This window comes from Calliphora vicina, chromosome 4 (genome assembly GCF_958450345.1).
Source record: "Calliphora vicina chromosome 4, idCalVici1.1, whole genome shotgun sequence".
Taxonomy (NCBI): domain Eukaryota; kingdom Metazoa; phylum Arthropoda; class Insecta; order Diptera; family Calliphoridae; genus Calliphora; species Calliphora vicina.
In genome coordinates, this window is record NC_088783.1 from 14,344,278 (window position 1) to 14,367,773 (window position 23,496).

General features: G+C 32.2%; 2 protein-coding genes across 2 annotated transcripts; both read right to left on the minus strand.

Moving 5' to 3' along the window:
* Positions 1-13,629: 13,629 nt before the first annotated feature.
* Positions 13,630-14,707, minus strand: LOC135956832 (uncharacterized). The gene is made up of 3 exons (XM_065507427.1): positions 14,641-14,707; positions 14,288-14,556; positions 13,630-14,223 (listed from the first exon to the last, which is right to left on the minus strand). The coding sequence occupies exons 1-3, from the start codon at positions 14,705-14,707 to the stop codon at positions 13,630-13,632; spliced, it is 930 nt and encodes a 309-aa protein (XP_065363499.1).
* A 580-nt stretch (positions 14,708-15,287) lies between these two features.
* Positions 15,288-16,455, minus strand: LOC135956835 (serine/threonine-protein kinase rio2). The gene is made up of 2 exons (XM_065507429.1): positions 16,407-16,455; positions 15,288-16,258 (listed from the first exon to the last, which is right to left on the minus strand). The coding sequence occupies exons 1-2, from the start codon at positions 16,453-16,455 to the stop codon at positions 15,288-15,290; spliced, it is 1,020 nt and encodes a 339-aa protein (XP_065363501.1).
* Positions 16,456-23,496: the final 7,041 nt, after the last annotated feature.

Genomic DNA, 23,496 nt, shown 5'->3' on the forward strand with positions numbered 1-23,496 from the left:
TGCGAGTATCATCATTTTACTGAAGGTTTTTGCGTAAATAAAAATATTGGCGTCCTTTTTTTTTTGGAAAATTTTCACTCTTTGTGGTGGTTTAACGCACCAAAAAACGCAGATTTTGAGCACATTTTTCTGTAGAGCAAAAACGGTTGAATATATTACAACTCTGATTTCACCAGTCGATTATGCATCAAAAATTAATACAATTTATGTTTTTTTGAATCCTTAAAAATAGTTCCAAAATCCCACAACAGGGGGCGCAAATCTCATAAAAAATATAAAAAAAAGAATTTTAGATTTATTAAATATATAAATATGAAGAGTTTTTGAGGATCGGTGTTTTGCGTTTTTAGAATTTTTTACTCAAACCTAAAATTTTTTTTAAAAAATGGCCAAGTTTGGATTAGTCTTTTTGCATTAAGTTCTCATACTAGATCATATACAAATTTGATATAGTCCTGAATCTAGGGATATCTAGGGACTTTTTTTTTTGGAAAAAAACATAAAAAATAAACACATACAAAATTGAAACATATAAAAAGATGCTTCAAATTTGGATGCGTGTAACTTTTTATAGGGACAAGATAATTGTTAACAGGTTTGTTTTGTGATATTTAAAAATAAATTAAACCTAAATATCTCATGAACTAAAAGAGATATCCTACAGACATACGTATATTTGAGGAGCCGCAGAACAAAGGGTACTTTTTTGCTCATTTAAAAATTTTGGGAAATTGAGTAATATTTATTTCGCCCGCTTAAAAAACTGCATGAACCTGGAAATGGTAACAAGTTTCTTACTTATTAATAGATACATCTAACTGCCATAAGTTACCACATTAAATGTTAATGATGTTTGATATAAAACCATTTTAATATCGGAAAAAGAACCTTTTGTAAAAAATAAAGAAATAAAGTACGTTTTGTTAAAAATAAAAATTATGTTTTTTAACTGTTTTTTTTTTAACGATAATATTTTAAATGAATGTTTTTAATCCTGAATTAAATAAATTTTTTTTTCGTTTTCTACTAATGTTGTACGTTTTGTTAAGCACAAGTATTTTTAGAACCCATTTACTTATAAAAAAAATTATGCTAACTAGTAGGGTATTCGAATTAATCGATTTTTCTCTTGTTCGAATAAAACGTATAATTCGAATAAGACATTTTAACTTGTTCGAATAATTCGATCACACGTTTAAAATTAATCGAATTATTCGAATAATTTAATTTTTTTAAAAAAAGTAAAGAATGAAGTTTTGATGTCGGTTTTTTAATATTATATTGTTAAAGAAAAACAAAAAATAACGTTAAAGTTAACAATTCAAGTATTGATAATGTTAAAAAACATTCGAAAACAAAGTCCATCATTAAATTTTTAACTGGAATATTCTGATCAGATTATCTCCCGAACAATCTACAAAACAATTGACTAGCAAACCCTTTAGTTTCCGTTTTGGAGCTATGCTTTAAAAATTTGAGCTAGTTGGACATGATCCTGAATTCAAATGCAATATAAACGTATTAAGAACTTTTTTATGGGTTTTAAATTGAGTAACTAATTCTTTAGTAAATTAATTATTCACTTTTTCTAAATTATTTATAACAAACTGTATTATACATCAAGCTCTATCAACGTTGCCGAATCTTTGCTTAATAAAGTGGTCTTGTGAAATTACACAATAAAGGGAATCTGTCCAAAGTTTGATATCATTGTCAGTGAACGTGGCTAATTTGAAGTCAGGCAGTGCATGATTGACGTTTTTACAAATACGCAAAAAGTTTAATACCATGTAAGACAAAGATGTTCAAAATCATGTATAAGATGAACTACATGCTTTTCTTGAAACATTTATAATATTTGCAATATTTGTGTTTATCATTGGATTTATTAAATATTTTGCGTACGCGGTTAATAACATCACTTATATACATACATATATTTTAAGATCATATGTCATCCTCAATATCACTTTCGATAACCGTTTCAAAATCACATTCAACTCCACTTTAATCTAAGTTAAAATTTTGATTATTAATTGCGATTCTTCCAATATTTCGCCAGCTAAATAATAAATATTGTATGCCGTACCTTTCTCATTGGTTCAAGTCCTAAGTTAAAAATTTGTAAAGCTTTGTTTTTAGAATTGTAACTTCTTGCAGTAATATTTATATATTTATAGAAGGAGTTATCGGAACACTCATCTACAGTGATCGAAAGTCCCTTTGTCTTTAGTTATTTGTCGATTTTCAGAAACAATACAATTTTTCGGAGTCATTATTACTTATTTAAATTTGGAATTATGAAACATTTTAAGCAATTTAATAAATTTAAACATATATGAACATTTATTCGTTTTATTCGATTATTCTACATAAAATTGTTCGACTTATTCGTTATTCGAAAATGGCCATTTTTAAATTGTTCGAATAATTATTAGAAATTATTCGATTAATCGAACGATCATTAGTGGAATGAATACCCTACTAACTAGATTGTTTCTAGAAGATTTCAACCCAAATATTATAAAAATACCAAAAAACCAATTTTTGAAAAAAAAAAAAAACGGCTCTTCATTTAGATTTTTTAAATGTGAGAATTTGAGGGGCCACCCACTGATCCCCATTCTGCCTACGAAGCTGAACAACTTTAAATCAACTCGAAAACACCTCAGCCGAGTAAATAACAACATAGAAGTGTGGACTTGATCATAAAAAAATGTTTCTTCCAAATTTTTTTCAATAAAAAGACACGAAAAAGCTATTGTTTTGGCAAAGAATTTAACACAATTTATTTTTTTATGACATTTGTACGCCGTAGAGTGGAATAGATTTTCCAAAAATAAGAGTATCTGAATAATAATTTGGTCTTTATGTTCCATTCACAGGGTACTATATTTTAAAATAATTAAAAGTTCTATTTAAACATTGTTGTCCAAAATATCGAGCGAAAGTCATTTTGAGGTACATATAGAAATATGCGAAAATTTTCGAATCGTGAGAGGCGTGTTTTCTTTTATTTTTCCTTTACAATCCGTTATATTTAAATAAAATCAATCTTTGGATGATTTTATAATAAATAAAATTTAATATCGTACGTGACAGATATTTCTCTTATAATAAAAAATATATATTCTGTAAATATATGTATACAAATACTAAAAAAATTAATAGAAAATATACATTCGGTTTCAATAAACAATTTTATAATAGCAAATAAACAATCAGAGTCAAATTCATTTCATACTATATGCTAATTGGGAGCATAGTTTTAACCGCAATTTTAGTCTAAAACATGGCAATTAAATTAAAAAAATTAAATAAAGCCAATTTAAACTATTATTTTGGCCAATAAAATGTTGTAATAAGCTCTAAATACTTACACATAGTAATATTTTAGTGTTTTCTCATATTTAAATCATCTTAAAAAAAAGTTTCAAGGGTTTTTGTGTTTTCAGTCGTGGTAGTCATTCTCGTGGAATTGCCCATATATAGTTCAACGGTATCACTAAGACTGAATTAGCTGTTGGTCAAAAACTGATGACAACTTTTTTTGAGGACATACTGATTTTCAGAATCTTTGGAGGCCCATAAAAAAAATTGGTAACCAAAATGGACAAACTGAGTAGAGGGTTTTACAACCCTTTGCTAGTAGAGTCGAACCTATACTGTCATGATCGTGTGTTTTTTGCACTGTTGCAAAAATTAAACTCAAATACATGAAAAGCTTTTGGTGTTGAAACGGAGAACTTAATTTGAAAAATAATAGATTTTTGTATTCGAATGAATAACATTTATCAATTTAGATTAATTTTAATTTTAAAATTTCTTTATTCGAGTATTTTCAAAATAAAATTTAAAGAAAATAATTTCTATATAGGAAAAGCAAATATGTTAGAGAATTTGAATTAATGATTTTTCTAATAGCGCGCAAAAGTTATGTTGGTTTAAAGTTGAACATTTATAAAGTAAAACTAAAATGATTCCAATACATAGAAATCTCTAGGAACTATCTGCGTATGTTAAAATATTTATAAAATGTTAAATAATTTAATTTTTTCCAAAAATATCTGTTATTTTCACGTAATATTAGACATAATCATTCGAAACTTACTATTCATGAAATTTTTCCTTCATACTAGTTAAAATGTATGAGATTTAAGTTTTTAAAAAATTTATATTTTGTTGATTTTAACATTGGCATTTGGAATAAATGTTATTTTTATACAGGAGGCTATGTTTAATACTTTCACGGAAATTTACCAAATTTACAATTTTTTAAAATTCGTCAGTGTTTTTAATAAATTATGTGTTTATCGATGTGGATGTATGTATGTGACTGAGATATAAGCAGAAAACCACGATTTTTTAAAACTATATCTCGATAACTAAATAATGTCCATAGACAAGACAATTGATACGAGTATCAAATGAAAATAGTTTAATCTATGAAACAACAATATAAGGTACACTCAGTGGAAAATAAATTCGCAATACAATTCTTGTAACGTCAAACAAAAGAAAAAGGAGGTTTGACATTATATGGGTAAAAATTTAAAACTCTCCAAATTTGTTTAAACAAAATTTTTTTCACAAAACATTTTTTTCTCAAAATTTGTTTTTTTACTAACAATTTTTTGATAACTCAAAACATAGAGAATAGACATAGAGCGGAGACTCTCCTGTCAAAGACCTAACCCAGTAGTCAGAAACCTAAGTGGTGAGAATGTATTAGTAGAAAAAACTATATGAAAACAAAAACAACACTCGTATGTGTGATTATTTTGAGTAATTTTTTTGTTTGAGTTTTTTTCTAGTTTCCGCTCTATGTTTCTCTATGACTAAAAATGTTGTACATGCACTCTTAATTGTTTTTTAATAAAATACATCGAAAAATATCTGATAAATATCTGTTGTGATAGAGAACTACCGCGGTGTATGAATCCCGTCAATATTGGTATCCAATTTAGCATAATTCTTAAATTCTGTAGGCGTATGTTACTTGCAACTATCGCTCTCAATATACTGCAGATAGTATAAATTGATTGGAAAAATTGCAAACATTAACTTAAGTCAATGCAGGAAATGTATGCTAAGTATGCAAATATTTCAACAAAATTCTGGAAACTTATGACAAAAGCGAGTTATATGCACAAAAAAATATTCAAATTATTTTTGAAAAAAGAGTTATGTGCATATTTCGTGCAAATGTCCTTACAACTCTAGGACGAACAAAAATTTAATTTTTTTTCTTCTTAAATTGCTAGAAGAGAGATAAGAGTAGTTTACTAACTACATAAAAATATGGAGCAAACTTTTTAATTTTAATTTACGAAAATAACAACTACTTTTGTCTTTCTGAAAAGTTCTTAAAAAAAATATTGTTGTTTGCTCAGCGACGATATTTTAGTGCGCAATCGAGCTAAGTCCAATTTTTATGAAAATTGAGATTTGATTACAAAAAGTTAAAACAGATTAATAAAACGATTTTTTGTTTTATAAATGTTTGATAAATTTAACATTTTATATGAAAAATGCAACTCTGGGAGTAGATAATTTTGATAATACTCAACATCACTATTTGATTGGTAAATGACTCAACCATGATTTTAAATTCGGCCGATCGTTGTCATGAAATATTACGTTTCATGTCTGGCCGTATATTCTGGAAATTTTTCGGCCAATGGTCGTTTCAAGCGAATCTGTTGCGTTTGGTACAGATGGTCTGGTCAAATTTCAACAGACCTTTCGCTTCCATTAAATTAGCGCCATGTATATTTGGATTTGGTATCGATTTGGCAGGTTGGCCGGGCTTTGGGTTATAGTAATGGATCCATTTTTCATGCAAGTAATGATTCGGTGGAAAATTTTTTTCTTTTATAGCGATCTCGGACATGCAAAATCGTCTTTCAAGATCTCTCGGCTTCAATTCGTTTGGTACCCAATTTGAATGAATCCTGCTGCTCACAAACGATCTTCATGTAGTAATACCTCCAATTCTTGGTCTTAAACTTTTTTGGCTGGCCTGGCGATCTTGTCTTCCGTATCAAAATCACCACTTCTGAACCGCACAAATGATCTTTCGTACTTTGAAATCGATGGAACACAATGCTCAATAATTAAGTGAGAATAAATGTCTGATATATACCATTCAAATGACATACAATAAGTTAATCTTTATATATGTACATAATTCTTCTGTACGTGTGTTAGTAACTGAACTCCTCTTTAACGGTTGGGCCGATTTCGATGAAATTTGTTGTGTGTGTTTGAGTGGGTCCCTGGATGGTTTAGATTCACAATTGACCTATATAGGAACAATGGTCATGACACCTCCCATACAAAGTAAAAATTTATTATTGCATATCTGGAGTACTATAATAGTGGGAGTCTTCAAACTTTGTGTGAGCTATGGCAGAACAACGTTTGCCGGGACAGCTAGTAAAAACTAAAACTGCATTCAAAAGAAACGCCATCTATTGTAAAATTTTAAAGTCATACATACAGAAAGTATGTATTGAATAATTTTTGGCGGATAAAATACTAAAATTTAGAAATTTTTTAAATTTTATAATCGATAGTTTTTTGACTCGGAGAAGATTGAACTATTGCAATTTGATTGTTTAACTAACAAGAGTATGAACAAAGAATAATTTTGTTTAACCGTGCGAGATAACATGCGATTATGTAACAAGGTCCAAAATATTTTGGGAAACATCTTAAAAGCAATGTTTAGTTTGAGGTTGGTTGGTAACTAACACTTTTTTCAGTGCCTGCTTATAATCTACTTATCTATCTCTACTTAAAAATATATAAGAAATTTGTAATCATACCATCATCATTCTGCACAACCACCAGCCTCAACTACTGAAATAAAATAAATCCTGGAGCTAGCTGTGTGTAAAAGACTGAGTAAGTGAAAATATACAATCATCCAGAATACAAGAGTTTTTTTTGTTTGTTTTTGATTTAGGTTTAGATTTTCCATTTATTTGCATTGTTTTCGTTTAAAGCATTTTTAGTTGTCTTTCATACATTAACCCTGACAACGCGTCTATTGCCTCCACCTCTTAAGAAGCGGCGCAAACGGCGTCTGTTATTCAAACGGTTGCGTCTGCGATTTAAACGATTAGTACGGGACCGCAAACGGTTTTGTTCGCGACGTCGGTTATCACGGCGTTTCTTATTGTTGCGGCGCATAAGGCGGCGACGGCGTGCAGCCAGTTTACGTTGACGTTGTTGTTGTTGCTGCAGTCTCTTCAAGTATGCACGTCTGCGTCTGCGTTTGTTCAATTGATGACGACGTTTACGATTGCGTTGAGCAACACGACGTCTCCTTTGAATTCTGTTGCGTCTGGCTTGACGACGACGTCTTTCCATAAGCCTGCGTCGGCGATTTCTTTCACGACGACGTTGTTGCATTTGACGACGACGGCGCTGTTGCATACGACGTCTCCACTGAGATGGACGAGCACGAGCGGCACGACCAAGTTGATTCATGTCATTGATATCTTCGGAATTATTATTCTTAATCATCAGAGAGCTATCTTCATCATTATCGTCCTCGTCATCGTTATAATCATCATCATCCTCATATTCATCGAGACGCATCTTGAATACGCTGCGTTCTTCGGCACCGGCACCTGCATCATCTTCGCCAGCACCTGCATCATCTTCGCCAGCACCCGCATCATCTTCGCCGGCACCTGCATCATCACCAGCTCCTGCATCATCGCCAGCACCTGCATCATCGCCACCATCAGCTGGATCATCAGCAGCTGGATCATCAGCAGCTGGATCTTCATCAGCTGGATCTTCATCGGCTGGAGGTTCCTCTTCAGTTGGTGGTGGAGTTTCAGGAGATGTAGTATCTGTTGGAGTTTCTGGAGATGTAGTATCTGGTGGAGTTTCTGGAGATGTGGTGTCTGCTGTCGGTGTTGTTGGTGGTGGTGGAGGTGGAGGTGGGGGTGCAACCGTTGGAGGAGTTGGTGGAGTCGTGACAGTTGGTGGAGTTGTGACAGTTGTTGGGGCTGGTGGAGTCACCGCTGGTGGTGAAGTATCTATAGTCGTAGTTGCAACAGTAGTAGTCGTGGTTGTACCCTTTAATGAATTGAACTTATTCATCATGGCGGTTGTAAAGCGACCCTGAGCAACAGCATATTCATCCCGTCCCACCGAATTGATTCTATTTCCGAACAATCTATAACGTTTGTGGGCCTTTTTGCCTTGCCTGGCATCTGCAATAAACAAGTTACAAAACCAAATCAATTTATGTCAATTGGAGGATTCCTATATATGACAACTTACCGGCAGTCTGTAGCACTATTGCTGAGCACAGCAGCAGCACAAATGTAAAACTCTTCAAATTCATGGTTAATTTGATGCAAAACCTCGATCTTAACGAATTTCCTGTAGGTCTTTACTTTGGCTATTGATGAACAAATTTGAATATTCCACAACAGGATTGAATGCTGGGAACTGACTGATGATTAGAACTATTCTGTAACTATTTTATATACAATTTCCAATAAACCAATTTGATGGCATAAAATGCCAAAATTTCTAATCACTCTTTCTCTCTAAGGCCTTTTGACTAATGTCTTTCATCAAAAAAAAAAGAAAGAAAAGATGATTGATTTTTCATAACTACGTTAGCTAGCCCTCGAGCATGTCAAAGTTCCATACAGCATAAACTATTAAATCATCTTAAATTGCTAATCACTAAACTTTTGCCAAACTAACGCCAGCGAAAAAGAAAGAAGATAACATTTCAAATCGATACCGATATTTTCATTTCTAAAGTATGAAAAATTAGCTGGAACATTCATCAAACCATCAGACAGCCAATCAGTCAGAGTTAGGTTTTCAGTTACTTATTATATTATCATTATTAGACATACATTCACATGCATAAACTTATATACATAATAGTTAGTTTCAGATTAAAACTTAAATATTTTTGACGTTAGAGTGAAAAGAACAATAACTACAGCTACAAAAGCCCGCTGGCCATTTTTACTGTCAATACTACTATTGACCCCGCCGTTACTCACTTTAGAAAATCACTGCAAATCAAGAGAGTGAGAGATTGATTGATTAATGATCATCTTTTTTTTGTTTCGTTTAGTTACTTTCAATACTTTAAAGATGTTTAATACTATAATATTAATACATAGTTATTAGTTTTATATATATATTGCTTTGGAGTTTTTTTTATAAATTTATGAGTCTGCAAAAGACTAGTTTTCTGAGAAATGTCACATTGCTAAAGGATAGAGATATTATGTTTATAGAGAGTCTGCACAAAGTTCTGATACTCAGTAAGATATTGAGTATTCGCGCAGAAGCAACCACTTAGTTTTTTTTCTTATTAAAAAGGGATTTATGAGACTAAATTTATTTGTATTAATAAAAGGAGTTGTTTACTTTAAATTATATACATAACTTAAACACTTAAAAACTTGTTACAAATATAAAAAAAATATTTGAAGTGCAAAAATATACATATTGTTCCCTCAATAAAACAATAATGTATAAGTATATACACCATTATTTATTTAATGCATAATAAGAGTCTACATAACTGATTCTATATGTGATCAAAAATTAGTGAAATTCTACTTCCACAAAGTGGATCAAAAGATCAATTGAAATATAAGTTTTGTTCTAGATGTCTACTAAAACAAACATTTTAAACTCAATTATTTCGAAATGTCAAACAAATTATACACTTTTGTTTTATTAAGGGGACGATATGTTATCTATGATTTGTGTAATTAAATCATCGAGTTACTTATTAGAGACTGAAGATCATCCAAAATGTTGTATACCTTGTTTTAAGACCCTTTACAAATTGTATTACAAAAACCTTTTAGACTTTATAGCGTCTGCCATGATGCATTATAAATGGTTAAATAACTACACTCCTATTGAGAAATTTGGTATTTTACTCCTCAGACATCTATAGTTCAATCAGTAGACATAGATACGATTTTATAGACAGAGATCATATTGAATATCGTTCGTCAGTAGAAATCCACCTTGAGAAATCGCTAAAAAGCTTCTAATTCTATAAATTAGCATGTTGTTTTTTACACATTTTTAGAATTTCCTGGAGCATTTGTCGCATTAGTGTGACACTTTATACGAAAACTGCAATTTTGAGAATTTGAGTTAAAATGGATTATGTGCCGCATTAGTTCCGATGTTTGATGAAGGACATTTTAAATTTAAACCTTTTGCAAACAATATTTTTGTTATGAAATATACATGGGTTTATCTGATAATTTGATACCAAAAAAATCACAAAATTTCATACATTTGTATTGGGTGTAATCTTAAAAATGCGGGATTTTTTTTTAAATTTTATTTTGAAACATTGGTACAATAAACAATTATTAAAAGTATTGGCCATTATTAGCTATGACATTTTCCAATTTTTCTGGCAACATATGGATTCCGAGCCAAAAGAACTGCTCATCTTTAGAGGCCAAGAACTAATCAAGCCAATTTGGGATACTCTGTTCTGAAGTAAAGCGTAACCCAGAGAGCGTTATGCATTGATCGAAACAAATAATAGTCGGGCGAGTCTCTGTCTGGACTATAAGGGGGGAATACTTTCCAACCACTTCATTCTAAATAGTTTTTAACTGGTATTGCAACATGTGGAATATTACGGATTCATGTATGGCCGCATCTTTTGGGCGTTTTTCGGTTAATACTCGCTTCAAACGAATAAGTTGCATTCGGCAAAGGTCCCCTGTGATAATTTCAGCAGCTAATAATAGATAGGACACTTTTGGTCCCACCAAATACAGAAAATCTTAGCCCCATGGATATTTGGCTTTGGTGTCGATTCAGCTTGTTGGACTGCTTCCGATCTCTTATGCATCAGGAATATTTCAGAAATACAAAATCATATGCTACCTGTTTTTAAATTGTTGCTTGAGTAGCTCCTAATAATTTTGCAAGCTCTTGTTGAATTAGACAACAATATTCATTGAGTATGGCTCCAATTCTTGGTCTTCAAACTTTTTTCGTTGGCCAGGGTGATATTTGTCTTCCGTGTCAAAATCACCACTTTTTAACCGCATAAACTATCTGCCGAACGTTGAAACCGTTGTAACACATTCACCATAAGCTTTGGTGAGTAATCGGTGTGATTCAGCGGAACTTTTTTTTTAAATTAAAAAAGTGAAACTTTCCATATATGACGATTTATTGGTACAAAATTCATTTTTAAGTCATACACCCAATATCTAAAATTTTACATTCTCAAACATTCACTGTATGGAACATTGCGCCGTCCTGTTGGAACTACATGTCGTTGGTGTCCATATCATCCAATTCAGGCAAAAATAAGTTGGTCATCATCGAATTATAGCACTCGTCGTTGTCAGTGATGTCCTGGCCAACGTCGTTCCCAAATAATTATGGGCCGATACTGATTCCAGCCCAAAATCCACACCAAACAGTGACTCCTTCGGAAAACATTGGACGCTCTTGGATCTCATATGCATTGGTATCGTTCCAAATCGACAATTTTGTTTATTAAAGTACCCATTCATGGGACTCATCGCGTTAAATGGGCGAAACGCGTGGAACGTTGCCCGAATATAGCACCCATTTTGATAAAACAATTCAATCAGTCCAAGGTCATTTAGCAAAACAAACTGAATAATTGACAGTCAACTGGACAGATGGCCGCTATCAACAAAGTTCGGAAGTCCCTATTGCAAGATTTTGTAAACATTATTTTCTAATATTTAATTTGAGATTGCTACTTTTGATTCTGTCATTTTGAATATCCAGGGTATTGTTAACCATTTGCCAAAATTGTCCGAGACATAAATGGTAGATCTCTACACTAAACTAATATTAAAAATATCCAGTATGTATATGAAATTTTTTCAATTTACTGGAAAAACAATTATTTGTACATAAGGAGTGAGATCGAAAAATTCTTAACATACATATATGTTTATAAAAAAGAAACCACTAAACTTACAGCTTTAATTTTTTTTTTATTTGATTGAAATTATTATTACAATTTACAAAAAAAATTATTTTTATAGTTTTAATCACTAGTGATGAAATTTTGAACCTTTTTCGGAAACCCTTCAATTAACGTTTTTATAGTGCTTTCTGTCACTTTGCTCGAACATGTAGTCCATCTCCGTTTAAAATCTACCACACTTTTGGACACCTTTTTTGTACTCTTCAATTCTCTTTTAACAAGAGCCCAATATCTCTCCACTGGCCTTAGCTCCGGGCAGTTTGGAGGATTTGCCTCTCTTGGTACAAATACCACATTATTGTTCTTGTACCACTCAAGGGCTTGTTTGCCATAGTGACAGGATGCCAAGTCAGGCCAAAAATAAGTGGACACATTATGAAGTCTTATGAATGGAAGCAGCCTTTTTTGTAAACATTCCTTGATGTAAATTTCGGTATTTATAGAGCCCGTTGTAACAAATGAGTGGCTTCTTTTGCCGCAACTGCATATTGCTTGCCATACCAAGAACTTTCTGGGAAATTTTGTCTGCTTTTGGGTCCTAAACTTTTCTTCAACATTCCCTCGAGCATCAGCAACATAAAATTTTTGACCTGGAAGTTGCGAAAAATCTGCCAGAACATACGTTTCGTCATCCATTATGCAGCAAGAATATTTTTTTATAAAACTTGACTTCAATTTCCGTGCTCTGTTTTTGGCCTCTAAATTTTTAGTAGCGTTCCTGTCAGGAACTTTTTGAGCCTTGTATGTTTTTAAACCTGCATTAGCTTTAACTTTTCGTACCAAATAGTCCGAGCACTGAGCTAACCGGGCTGCTTTCCTACCGGATGTGTTGGGAGCTCTTTTGAAAATGCGTTCTATTTTTTTGGCTTTAGAAACATCATGTGGACCATTCCTTCTACCTGAACCAGGTTTTCTATCAACTGACAAGTTCTCCCGGTACTGTTTAATAACATTGGAAACAGTTTGACGGCAGACCTTTGTATGCTTGGCCAACTTTTTGTAAGACCAAGTTGGGTTTTGTTGAAAATATTTAATAATTTCAGTACGCACTTTTTTCTGGTCACTCATTTTAATCAGATTAACAAAAAAATTAATATAATTGACATTACACATAATAACTGACATGTTTTTCAAAGGTAACTTGATCAAAAAAAAATTCAAATAATACTTGGGTTAAAAAATGTAATGAAAAACGTGTGTTAAGAATTTTTCGATCTCACTCCTTACATACATATATTTTGTTATTTGGTCTTCATTAATCAAAAATTCTATACAAAACAAATGAATGTTTATATTCAAATCGAGTTAAGCAAACCAGCTGATAATAAATCTATATACTTTGCTAAAGTTTTGACAATAGTTTTTTCGAAATCCTCATGGGTGAATAGGAATTCCTCGTTTATTACATTTGAAGAAACGAATTTTCCAAATCCATAAGCAATTATGAATAACATTCAGTCTATATAATAAATCTGATTCAGTGATCAAAGTTGTAGAATTTGGTAAAAATTCTTAAAATATCCAATTTAAAAATTTCAAATCGTTGACATAGTTTTATTCAATAAATAAATTAAAATAAATAACTTAAACTAAATGCTAAAAATTACAGATTTTCCTCATTGCTGAGTGGCCTCTGCTGGCTGTTCAGCTTGCTGAATGGGTTGGGCAACCTCCTCAGCCACGGGCGTTTGGGAATTCTTGTCATCGGAGGCCATTAACATAGCATCGCTTTCAGATTTGCGTGGTCTGTTTGCACCACGTTGCTTTCTCTTTTTGTTCGAACGGCGACGTTTGTGGCCACTCTTGGAACGCAAACCACGTTTGCTGTAACGATAACCACGCTTACGATTGCCACCTCTGCGGGTGTTACGTCTTACTCCATTACGTCTGGTGTTTCTTCTTCTGGTGCCGCTGTTAGAACCGCGATTTTTTTTAGAGTATTTGGCTTTTGACTTATTGGAAGATTTGCGACGTAGTGAGTTCTTATTTTTGGATTTGTTGTTGGAGGATCTACGGCGATTGGCTACATGCCTGTTTTTGTTAGTACGTTTGATCTTGTTTTTGGTCTTGCGCCTGCGCACACGTTGACGCTTGCGTATGGCACGTTCTTCGGCTATAGCTTCCTCATCATCTTCGTCTAACCTTTGGTTATTGCTTCTGGCTAGAGCATTCGAATTGTGGAAGCTTCTCAATTCACGCGCTAAACGTTGCTGGATAGTTATGAAATAAATATGTTAGTAAGTGATTCACTGTTTTACAATAAGTTTTTCTTACCATGCCTTCCTCTTTGAAAGCCTCCACATCGCCAGCAACTATAACTTCCTGCTCAGATTTTTCATCTTCGAGCTTTTTCTCGTTGTCACTATCATCACTATCGTCATTCATAGAAACTTCTTCAGTTTCCTCCTCATTTTCGTCATCATCTGCGTGTTCTTCGCCATCGTCTAATGGCATATCATTTTTAGTTTCCACCTCGTTAAGAAGTTTATTTTCAATTACTTTGTCATCAGAATTTTCTTGTACTGCACGTTGTACTTCAACTTCTACACAAGTTATTAAAGAATATGAAAGAAACGAAATATATATTACACTTTAGCTGAATGGGGAAGTGTCAAGATCATTATTACCTGCTGTAGTTGTTTGTATTAACAACAAGGCACTCAGGGCCAAAAACAATAACCACAAAAATTTCATTTTGTAAATGAAATCTTTCAATCGCCGAGCTTGTTCCTTGTGGAGTCTATATATAAACTCGTTAACAGCGCAAACGTTATGTGCTTAAACAGCTTCAAAGCTAGCATTTATATCGCCATTTGTAACATCTCTGCGCCATAGATTTCTTAATCAGCCATTAACATAATCTGGCCAACCAATTCTTAACGATGTTCAGCTAATTGTTATTGAAATATGGAAATTTTAGCCAAACTCATATGAGTATTTACGAGATTTGTTAATATGAAGAAAGTTAATATTAAATGATCAACATCAAAACTGAACAATAAAAACAATAACCTTTGGCTGGGATTTTGTTAGTGTTACAGTTCTGTCTTTGTTTTTGCCAATGACCTCATGAACTTTCTCTTCTCCCAAAAATAAAAATGAAACTCATGAAACTCTTTGGTTTTTGTATAACAAAATGATTCGTTTGTATATTTTTGTTTATTAATTTATTTTATTTGTTCGTAAGCTTAGGCGTATGGAATGGTCGATAGAGTAAAAATAGAAGAGACTAAAAACTAGGTAATACTAAGGAAAGTCAAGTAGGAGTTGACGTCTAGGCATAGGGGGAAACACGGCGACGATTGACGCGGCGTTTGTTGACGCCACGACGATTACCACGACGTACTACACGTACATTATTGCGTTTGTTGTTACGACGGCGTTTGTTGCCACCACGCTTGTTGCCACCACGTTTCTTTACAACGCGACGGTTTACGCCGCGTCTATTTACACCACGTCTGTTAACAGCGGGTCTTTTGACAATACGTCTGTTGACAACACGACGATTGTTGCCACCACGACGGCGTTTGATATTGCGACGGGCACCCTTGCGGCGACGTCTGACAATGACTCGGTTGGCACGTGCCTCAGCCTCAGCGTCGGTTTCATCCTCAGCAGAGCGTTCCATTAAGGCTACAACACTACCATCGGGTATGGAGTCTAAAATGGCGCGTGGCAATAACAAAGCTGGTTTACCAGTATTTTCATCAATGACGCTTTGGCCCTCAATTTCGATGATCTGATCGGGCACCAAAATGGCACCGGCATGTTCACGGGACACCATCATTTGGGTGGATTTGGCTTCCTTGAATTGGGGATGAGACTTTCTCAATTTTAAATTCATGTTCATGACATTGTCTAGATCATCGTCATCATCATCTTCGTTATCATCAGCATCATCATACTCTTCAGTATTCTTTTCTAAAGAATCCTTGATTTCTTCTTCATCGTTATCTACATCATTATCATCATCCATTTGTACATCGTCATTGTCATCATCATCATCGTCATTCTCATCAGTATCTTCTGACATATTCTCTTCATCATTATCGGCTTCTTCCTCATCATCGTTTTCATCAATAGGTTTTTTATTATCAGTTTTGTTATCATTCTCTTCAATCACCTCAAAGCCCTGTACCAAAGCCTGGGAACGACCTTTAGGTACAGTTAGGAAAATGTAGGGATTGGGACCAGCCACACCCTTTTGAATTTGATGTATAAGCCCATGTTGGGGAACACGCTTTTCTAATTTATTCAAAATAAAATCAAATTAATTAAGACATAACATAAAATCTTCCTACAAAATGTTTAATTAATATATTAGAAGTGGTTAGAAAAACCACTCCCCCCTTCACTTTTATTTAAAAAATATCATTTGTTATCAACCACCCACCTGCCAAAGCAACAGCCAGACATGCCAGCAGCAAACTCAATTTCATCATATTTTCTGTGTGTATTTGAAATCCTTTCAATTTGATCTGATTTTATTTTCTATTTTTTTTTGTATACGCAATTGTAAGCAAGTAAAAGTTCTCAATAGAACTGTAAAGCTTTTGGTCAGGTCTTTTGCTTTTTATAAGAATTTTATTAAAACCAAATACAAGACGCTGTTAGACAAAGAACTTTTGCGCTAGCGTAGTTTAGAACTTGCTAACGGGCGAATATCTAATGAGCCTCAAATATGTTGCGCGTTTTGCTTTCTTTTGAAGTGGCTTAGTTCGTTTGTTTTTTTTTTGTCTTTTAAATATTTATAATTTTTGTTGGAAAATAACAAAAAAAGAAAAATTAAAAAGATGAAGAAAAACAACAAAACATAAAGGCAAAAGAATGAAACATTAAAAGTTTAGAATATATCACCACAATTCAAAAAGACACTGTGGGATGGAATTGAATGTAATTTGCATTTCATTTAAAATGTAAAATAATATTTTATTCGTACAACAAAGCATTTGTTCACTGGAGATAACTCTACTTTGTTAGGAATTTAGCTTCGACTTTATTTTACATTTGGTTCAACGATGAAATTAGTAGGATCATAGTACAAAGTACATTCCTTATTACGATTTTTATAGATATGAAATTTAGAAATCGAAAACTCTGGGACGTTCTGAATATCGGTATCGGTTAAATAAGATAACGGTGAGATAGATAGTCGTGGCCAACATTTTAATGTTGGAACATTTAAACATTCGAAGTTTTGAAATGCGTTGCAAGGCAAACGATTGAATTTTCTTCAATCCGATGTAACAATTTCTAAAGAACTGTGAGTATCTCCTGATGGAAAAGGGGATACTCTAACCAGTGGAAAAAACATATTCCAGTGGAAATGCTTTAAAAACCAAAGATATACAAAAAGTCATTGTAATTGTTAATTGCATGTAAATAATGTATTTTATATTCCAAGAAAACACTGTGTAAGACTTTTTAAAAAATCAAAAGAGTTTTATTGATCGAAATTGTAAACAATTAAGTTAATTTAAGTTGATCATAATCTAAATCCTGTTGTTATTTTCAATGCGGACGCAAATTGGTTCCTATTGGAAAATGCTACCAGATAAAATGTTTGTTCACGCTAGAGAAACTAGTGCTCCAGGAAGAAAGTTAACAAAGGATAGAGTAACAGTTTCAATTTGCTTCAATGCATCTGGCACAAAGAGAATTAAACGTCTTCTTCTTGGAAGGAAAATAAATCCCGTATGTTTCGTATCTTCATTTAAATACAGTATGGATATTTTTATTGGTAGAATTATAATTGATAATGCCCCAAGTCACCCTACGTTTTTGCTTCAATATATCGCATTTAGTTATAACGAAATCCGTACAGAATTATCTTTCTAAAAAATATAAAAGTTTAATATCGGCTTGAAACTTTCCTAGATCGTTATGTAAATGCTGAAAAAATCACTCCTTTAGGGATATTTATTTTTTTTTTCAAAGAAAGACGCGTGACTGATGTCATACTGTCATCTTACTTTTATTCAGTATTGCTTGATAATTCATCATTGAGAGATTCAGCTATATTATAAACATCACTGTGCTGTGAGAAATCTTTGTCATGCACTTCGAGCAATATATGGTCTGCATCAACAACCTTCCAGGCCTCTTTTGCTAAAACCATCAGCAAATTTGGGTCTCTGTGCACGTTATTGGATAATACGCCCAGCCCGTATTAACGAGAATATTGCGGCTGTAGTGGAGAATGTGAGTGAAAGAGTGATCGAAAATTGGACCTTCTAAATAGACCACCAAAAGCGTTGTAACGTTAAACATTTGAATCAAATTATCTCTAAAAAGTGAATGTTAGATATTGTTCTTTCGGGTCAATTTATATTTTAAGTTTTTAATTTAAAAGATAACTACACCTTTGCATGAATCACCCTATGTTTTGAAGACCTTGAAAGACGATATTGCATGTCCGAAATGATGCACACTATAAAAGAAAATAATTTTTGTAATGAATCATTACTTGTGATGAAAAATGGATCCATTACAATAATCCGAAACATAAAAGATCTTGTGTGAAGCCCGGCCAACCAGCCGAATCGACACCTAATTCAAATATCAATAATGCCTAGGTCATTTTCTGTTTTTGGTTGTATCTAAATGGTCCTATCTATTATTAACTGCAGCTTATTCGTTTGCAAATAAAAACTCCCAAAATATGAGGCCAGACATGAATCCATCACGACAAAATGTTGAACAACTGTTAAAAAATATTTAGAAAGAAGTGGTTGGGAAGTTTTGCATCACCGGCTTAATAGTCAAGACCTTTCGATCGATGTAGAACGCTCTCTCTGGGATGAACAGTTCTTTTTGCTCGGAATGCATATGTTGCCGGAAAGTTGGGAAAAGGTCATAGCTAACAATGGCCAATACTTTGAATAAATTTATATTGCTAAAAATTTAAAAAAAATCCCGCATTTTTAAGTCATACACCCAATATATAAGACATCCGATATAGAAGCTCTGATATGAATTTTTGCTTAACTGGCATGATGCCAAAATTTTGTTTGGTAAATTTGTTAACTCCAATTTAATTTATTTACTAGAGTATTATTCAATCGACCTTTGTTAAGTTTATTCGATTAATTTAAGTCGATATCGATTTATGAAATTAATATTAAGAAAACTTTTTATATAAAATAAATAATTTTGGTCCATATAACTATCAAATGTTAAGTATTTAGCTTCTCAGCAAATTTTTTATTAACAAAATTATTTTTATTAATTTGCTCTCACTTTTTAATTGAGGCCGTTAATGTATTTAACAACTAGTACATCTATCAGGTATGTGATGAACAACGATTTAGATGCAAAAACGAATTCAAAACGACAAAAGTTGTTGATGTGTTTTTTTGAATCGTTTTGTCATATTAGTTTCAAATTCCAATTTCTTTCAAAGGGAAATTATCAAAATTAAATTGTTACATTAATTAATGTAAACAAATGCTTTTTTTGTTGTTTTTTGCTATAAAAATTATACGGAATGGAACAAAAATGGAATATGAAATCAATCGAAATTCATCACACCTAACTCATTTTTGAGATTGATTTCAGTTTTTAAAACAATCGTTTTTCATCACATGCCTGTATATTACATTAACTAAAGTCACATGTTGGAACATCTATTTTTTGAAATCTTGAGGATTGCGTATTGGATCAATAAGATAAGTTGGAATTTTTCGAATTAATTAAAAAATCTTCAGAATAAATACTTTTTTTGGCTTCTTATCAAAGTCTACGACATTTCGATTTTCGGATAGTTTTTTCTTATTGAAGCTCTGCTTTAATTTCCAATAGTTTCTATCTTTTACTATAAAATTCACAAAATTACCCCATTGTGCAAGAATATTACTAATATTTCCAAATGCAAAGACCAAATACTCTTATTATAACAGTGTTAATTTCTTCAAATTTATTTACATACTTTACATTATTTTGACCAGATTGCATACAATTATAGCCATTGAATTTAAGCCTTGCTGTATTTTGCTGTTGCTATGTTCTGCTTGACATAATTGCTATTTGGCTAAAAGCAATCTAACCGCACATACATACACACTCATATCAAACTTAGGTCGTTACTACAACTACATTAAAAATTATTTTATACAAATCAAACAAAATAATTAGAATATACTCGTAGCATAAAGGTCTTTAACCTTATGTTGATTACCGACAATGGGCCTAATACTTGTTCCCTGTAAACAATACACATATTGTACAATATTATACCCTGTAGTAAATAAGTATTGGGTTGCTTGTTCACTTCATCATGATGTGTTGAAAGGTGTTTGTTTGCTCTATTATACAAGATTCTTTAAAATGCCGGTGCTTGTAGATATAATTTTAATTCTTGTTTGTGTGTCAATGATATTAAAATATGATTTCAAGCATAGAATGATTTTGATTTTATTATTCATTATTTATAAGTGTACATATGATAATGACTATTATAATGATTACAATGATTATGATGGCGATATGAAAATGAGACATGTTGAATTGATATTAATTGACAAAATCAAACATATTGTTTGAAAAGCCCTGAAGTAATTCTATTACTTAAGTGATATAATTTACAACTTACATACTCCTATAAAAGAAGAGAATAGAAGGCTTAAAATAATAGTTTATTATTGTAAGTATAATATGTCTTACACCATAGCAGTTTTAATGAAATAATTAAATTAACGTGGATTTCGAAAAAGAATTTTCATTCTTGTTCAGTTCTAGTTCAGTTCTAGTTCAGTTCTAGTTCAGTTCTAGTTCAGTTCTAGTTCAGTTCTAGTTCAGTTCTAGTTCAGTTCTAGTTCAGTTCTAGTTCAGTTCTAGTTCAGTTCTAGTTCAGTTCTAGTTCAGTTCTAGTTCAGTTCTAGTTCAGTTCTAGTTCAGTTCTAGTTCAGTTCTAGTTCAGTTCTAGTTCAGTTCTAGTTCAGTTCTAGTTCAGTTCTAGTTCAGTTCTAGTTCAGTTCTAGTTCAGTTCTAGTTCAGTTCTAGTTCAGTTCTAGTTCAGTTCTAGTTCAGTTCTAGTTCAGTTCTAGTTCAGTTCTAGTTCAGTTCTAGTTCAGTTCTAGTTCAGTTCTAGTTCAGTTCTAGTTCAGTTCAGTTCTAGTTCAGTTCTAGTTCAGTTCTAGTTCAGTTCTAGTTCAGTTCTAGTTCAGTTCTAGTTCAGTTCTAGTTCAGTTCTAGTTCAGTTCTAGTTCAGTTCTAGTTCAGTTCTAGTTCAGTTCTAGTTCAGTTCTAGTTCAGTTCTAGTTCAGTTCTAGTTCAGTTCTAGTTCAGTTCTAGTTCAGTTCTAGTTCAGTTCTAGTTCAGTTCTAGTTCAGTTCTAGTTCAGTTCTAGTTCAGTTCTAGTTCAGTTCTAGTTCAGTTCTAGTTCAGTTCTAGTTCAGTTCTAGTTCAGTTCTAGTTCAGTTCTAGTTCAGTTCTAGTTCAGTTCTAGTTCAGTTCTAGTTCAGTTCTAGTTCAGTTCTAGTTCAGTTCTAGTTCAGTTCTAGTTCAGTTCTAGTTCAGTTCTAGTTCAGTTCTAGTTCAGTTCTAGTTCAGTTCTAGTTCAGTTCTAGTTCAGTTCTAGTTCAGTTCTAGTTCAGTTCTAGTTCAGTTCTAGTTCAGTTCTAGTTCAGTTCTAGTTCAGTTCTAGTTCAGTTCTAGTTCAGTTCTAGTTCAGTTCTAGTTCAGTTCTAGTTCAGTTCTAGTTCAGTTCTAGTTCAGTTCTAGTTCAGTTCTAGTTCAGTTCTAGTTCAGTTCTAGTTCAGTTCTAGTTCAGTTCTAGTTCAGTTCTAGTTCAGTTCTAGTTCAGTTCTAGTTCAGTTCTAGTTCAGTTCTAGTTCAGTTCTAGTTCAGTTCTAGTTCAGTTCTAGTTCAGTTCTAGTTCAGTTCTAGTTCAGTTCTAGTTCAGTTCTAGTTCAGTTCTAGTTCAGTTCTAGTTCAGTTCTAGTTCAGTTCTAGTTCAGTTCTAGTTCAGTTCTAGTTCAGTTCTAGTTCAGTTCAGTTCTAGTTCAGTTCTAGTTCAGTTCTAGTTCAGTTCTAGTTCAGTTCTAGTTCAGTTCTAGTTCAGTTCAGTTCTAGTTCAGTTCTAGTTCAGTTCTAGTTCAGTTCTAGTTCAGTTCTAGTTCAGTTCTAGTTCAGTTCTAGTTCAGTTCTAGTTCAGTTCTAGTTCAGTTCTAGTTCAGTTCTAGTTCAGTTCTAGTTCAGTTCTAGTTCAGTTCTAGTTCAGTTCTAGTTCAGTTCTAGTTCAGTTCTAGTTCAGTTCTAGTTCAGTTCTAGTTCAGTTCTAGTTCAGTTCTAGTTCAGTTCTAGTTCAGTTCTAGTTCAGTTCTAGTTCAGTTCTAGTTCAGTTCTAGTTCAGTTCTAGTTCAGTTCTAGTTCAGTTCTAGTTCAGTTCTAGTTCAGTTCTAGTTCAGTTCTAGTTCAGTTCTAGTTCAGTTCTAGTTCAGTTCTAGTTCAGTTCTAGTGCAGTAACATTAGTGAATCGATTTTTTAAAGTAAATAAAACGTTTGAATAAAAGTTTTCCCTTTTTACTTTTTTATGCTGGGTGTGGTATTATTGATTTCGTGGTTAAATCATTTTGAAGCCTGGTGTATTTTTCCCTTTAAACATTAATTATTTTTAAAGTCAACGATATTTTTCAAAGTAATACAAATTCGATTGAAATTAAAAAAAATATTTTTCTGCAAAAAAAGATTCTATAAAGGAAAATATTGTCTTTGTTGAGTATTATTAAAATTTAAAAAGAATTTGAATTCATATAAATAAATGTGTTGGATTGATTTAAATATGTAAAGAATTTTATAAGAATTATATTCTCAAAAGATACAATAAAACGTTAGATTCCTTTCATTTTGATAATTATTCAACTTAACGGATTATTCCAAATAAATGAAGCCATTCACATAAAATATGAATTGTTTATATTTTTCATTTTGTTATAAACAATAACGTCAATATTTTTTTGTAATAATTTTTTAGTTGAAAAGAAAGTGTTATTATATTAATTGAAATTTGCAATTTGTAAAGAGTTATAGTTTTTCTTTTTGTACTAAATAATAAATAGACAAATAGAAGACAAATTAAACAAATATTATTAATTCTGAACACCTGCTATGCGTTTGGTTTTTGTGAATGTAAATATGTATGAATATTTAAACCAAAATTATCTGATTTAAAAATACAAAAACTAAATCATTAAATATTTACTTTTATCAAATCCATATTAAAAAAAGCTACACTTTTTGACATGTTCTATTTTGAATGCATGTAGAACAAGTGGAAGCGGAAAATTTCATGGAGTTGACATTTTCTGAATTTCTGTTTCATTTTTTAAATGGAAGTATGTTTTGAAGTTTTTTAAATTAGATATGCTTAAAATTGTAATAAAAACTAGTTCGAAGGACCAAGCACTGTAAAAGATTTAAAGAATTGAGTATTATATTTTAACGTTAGTTTCAAAATCGAATTTGCAAAAATGTAACAAGAGGAC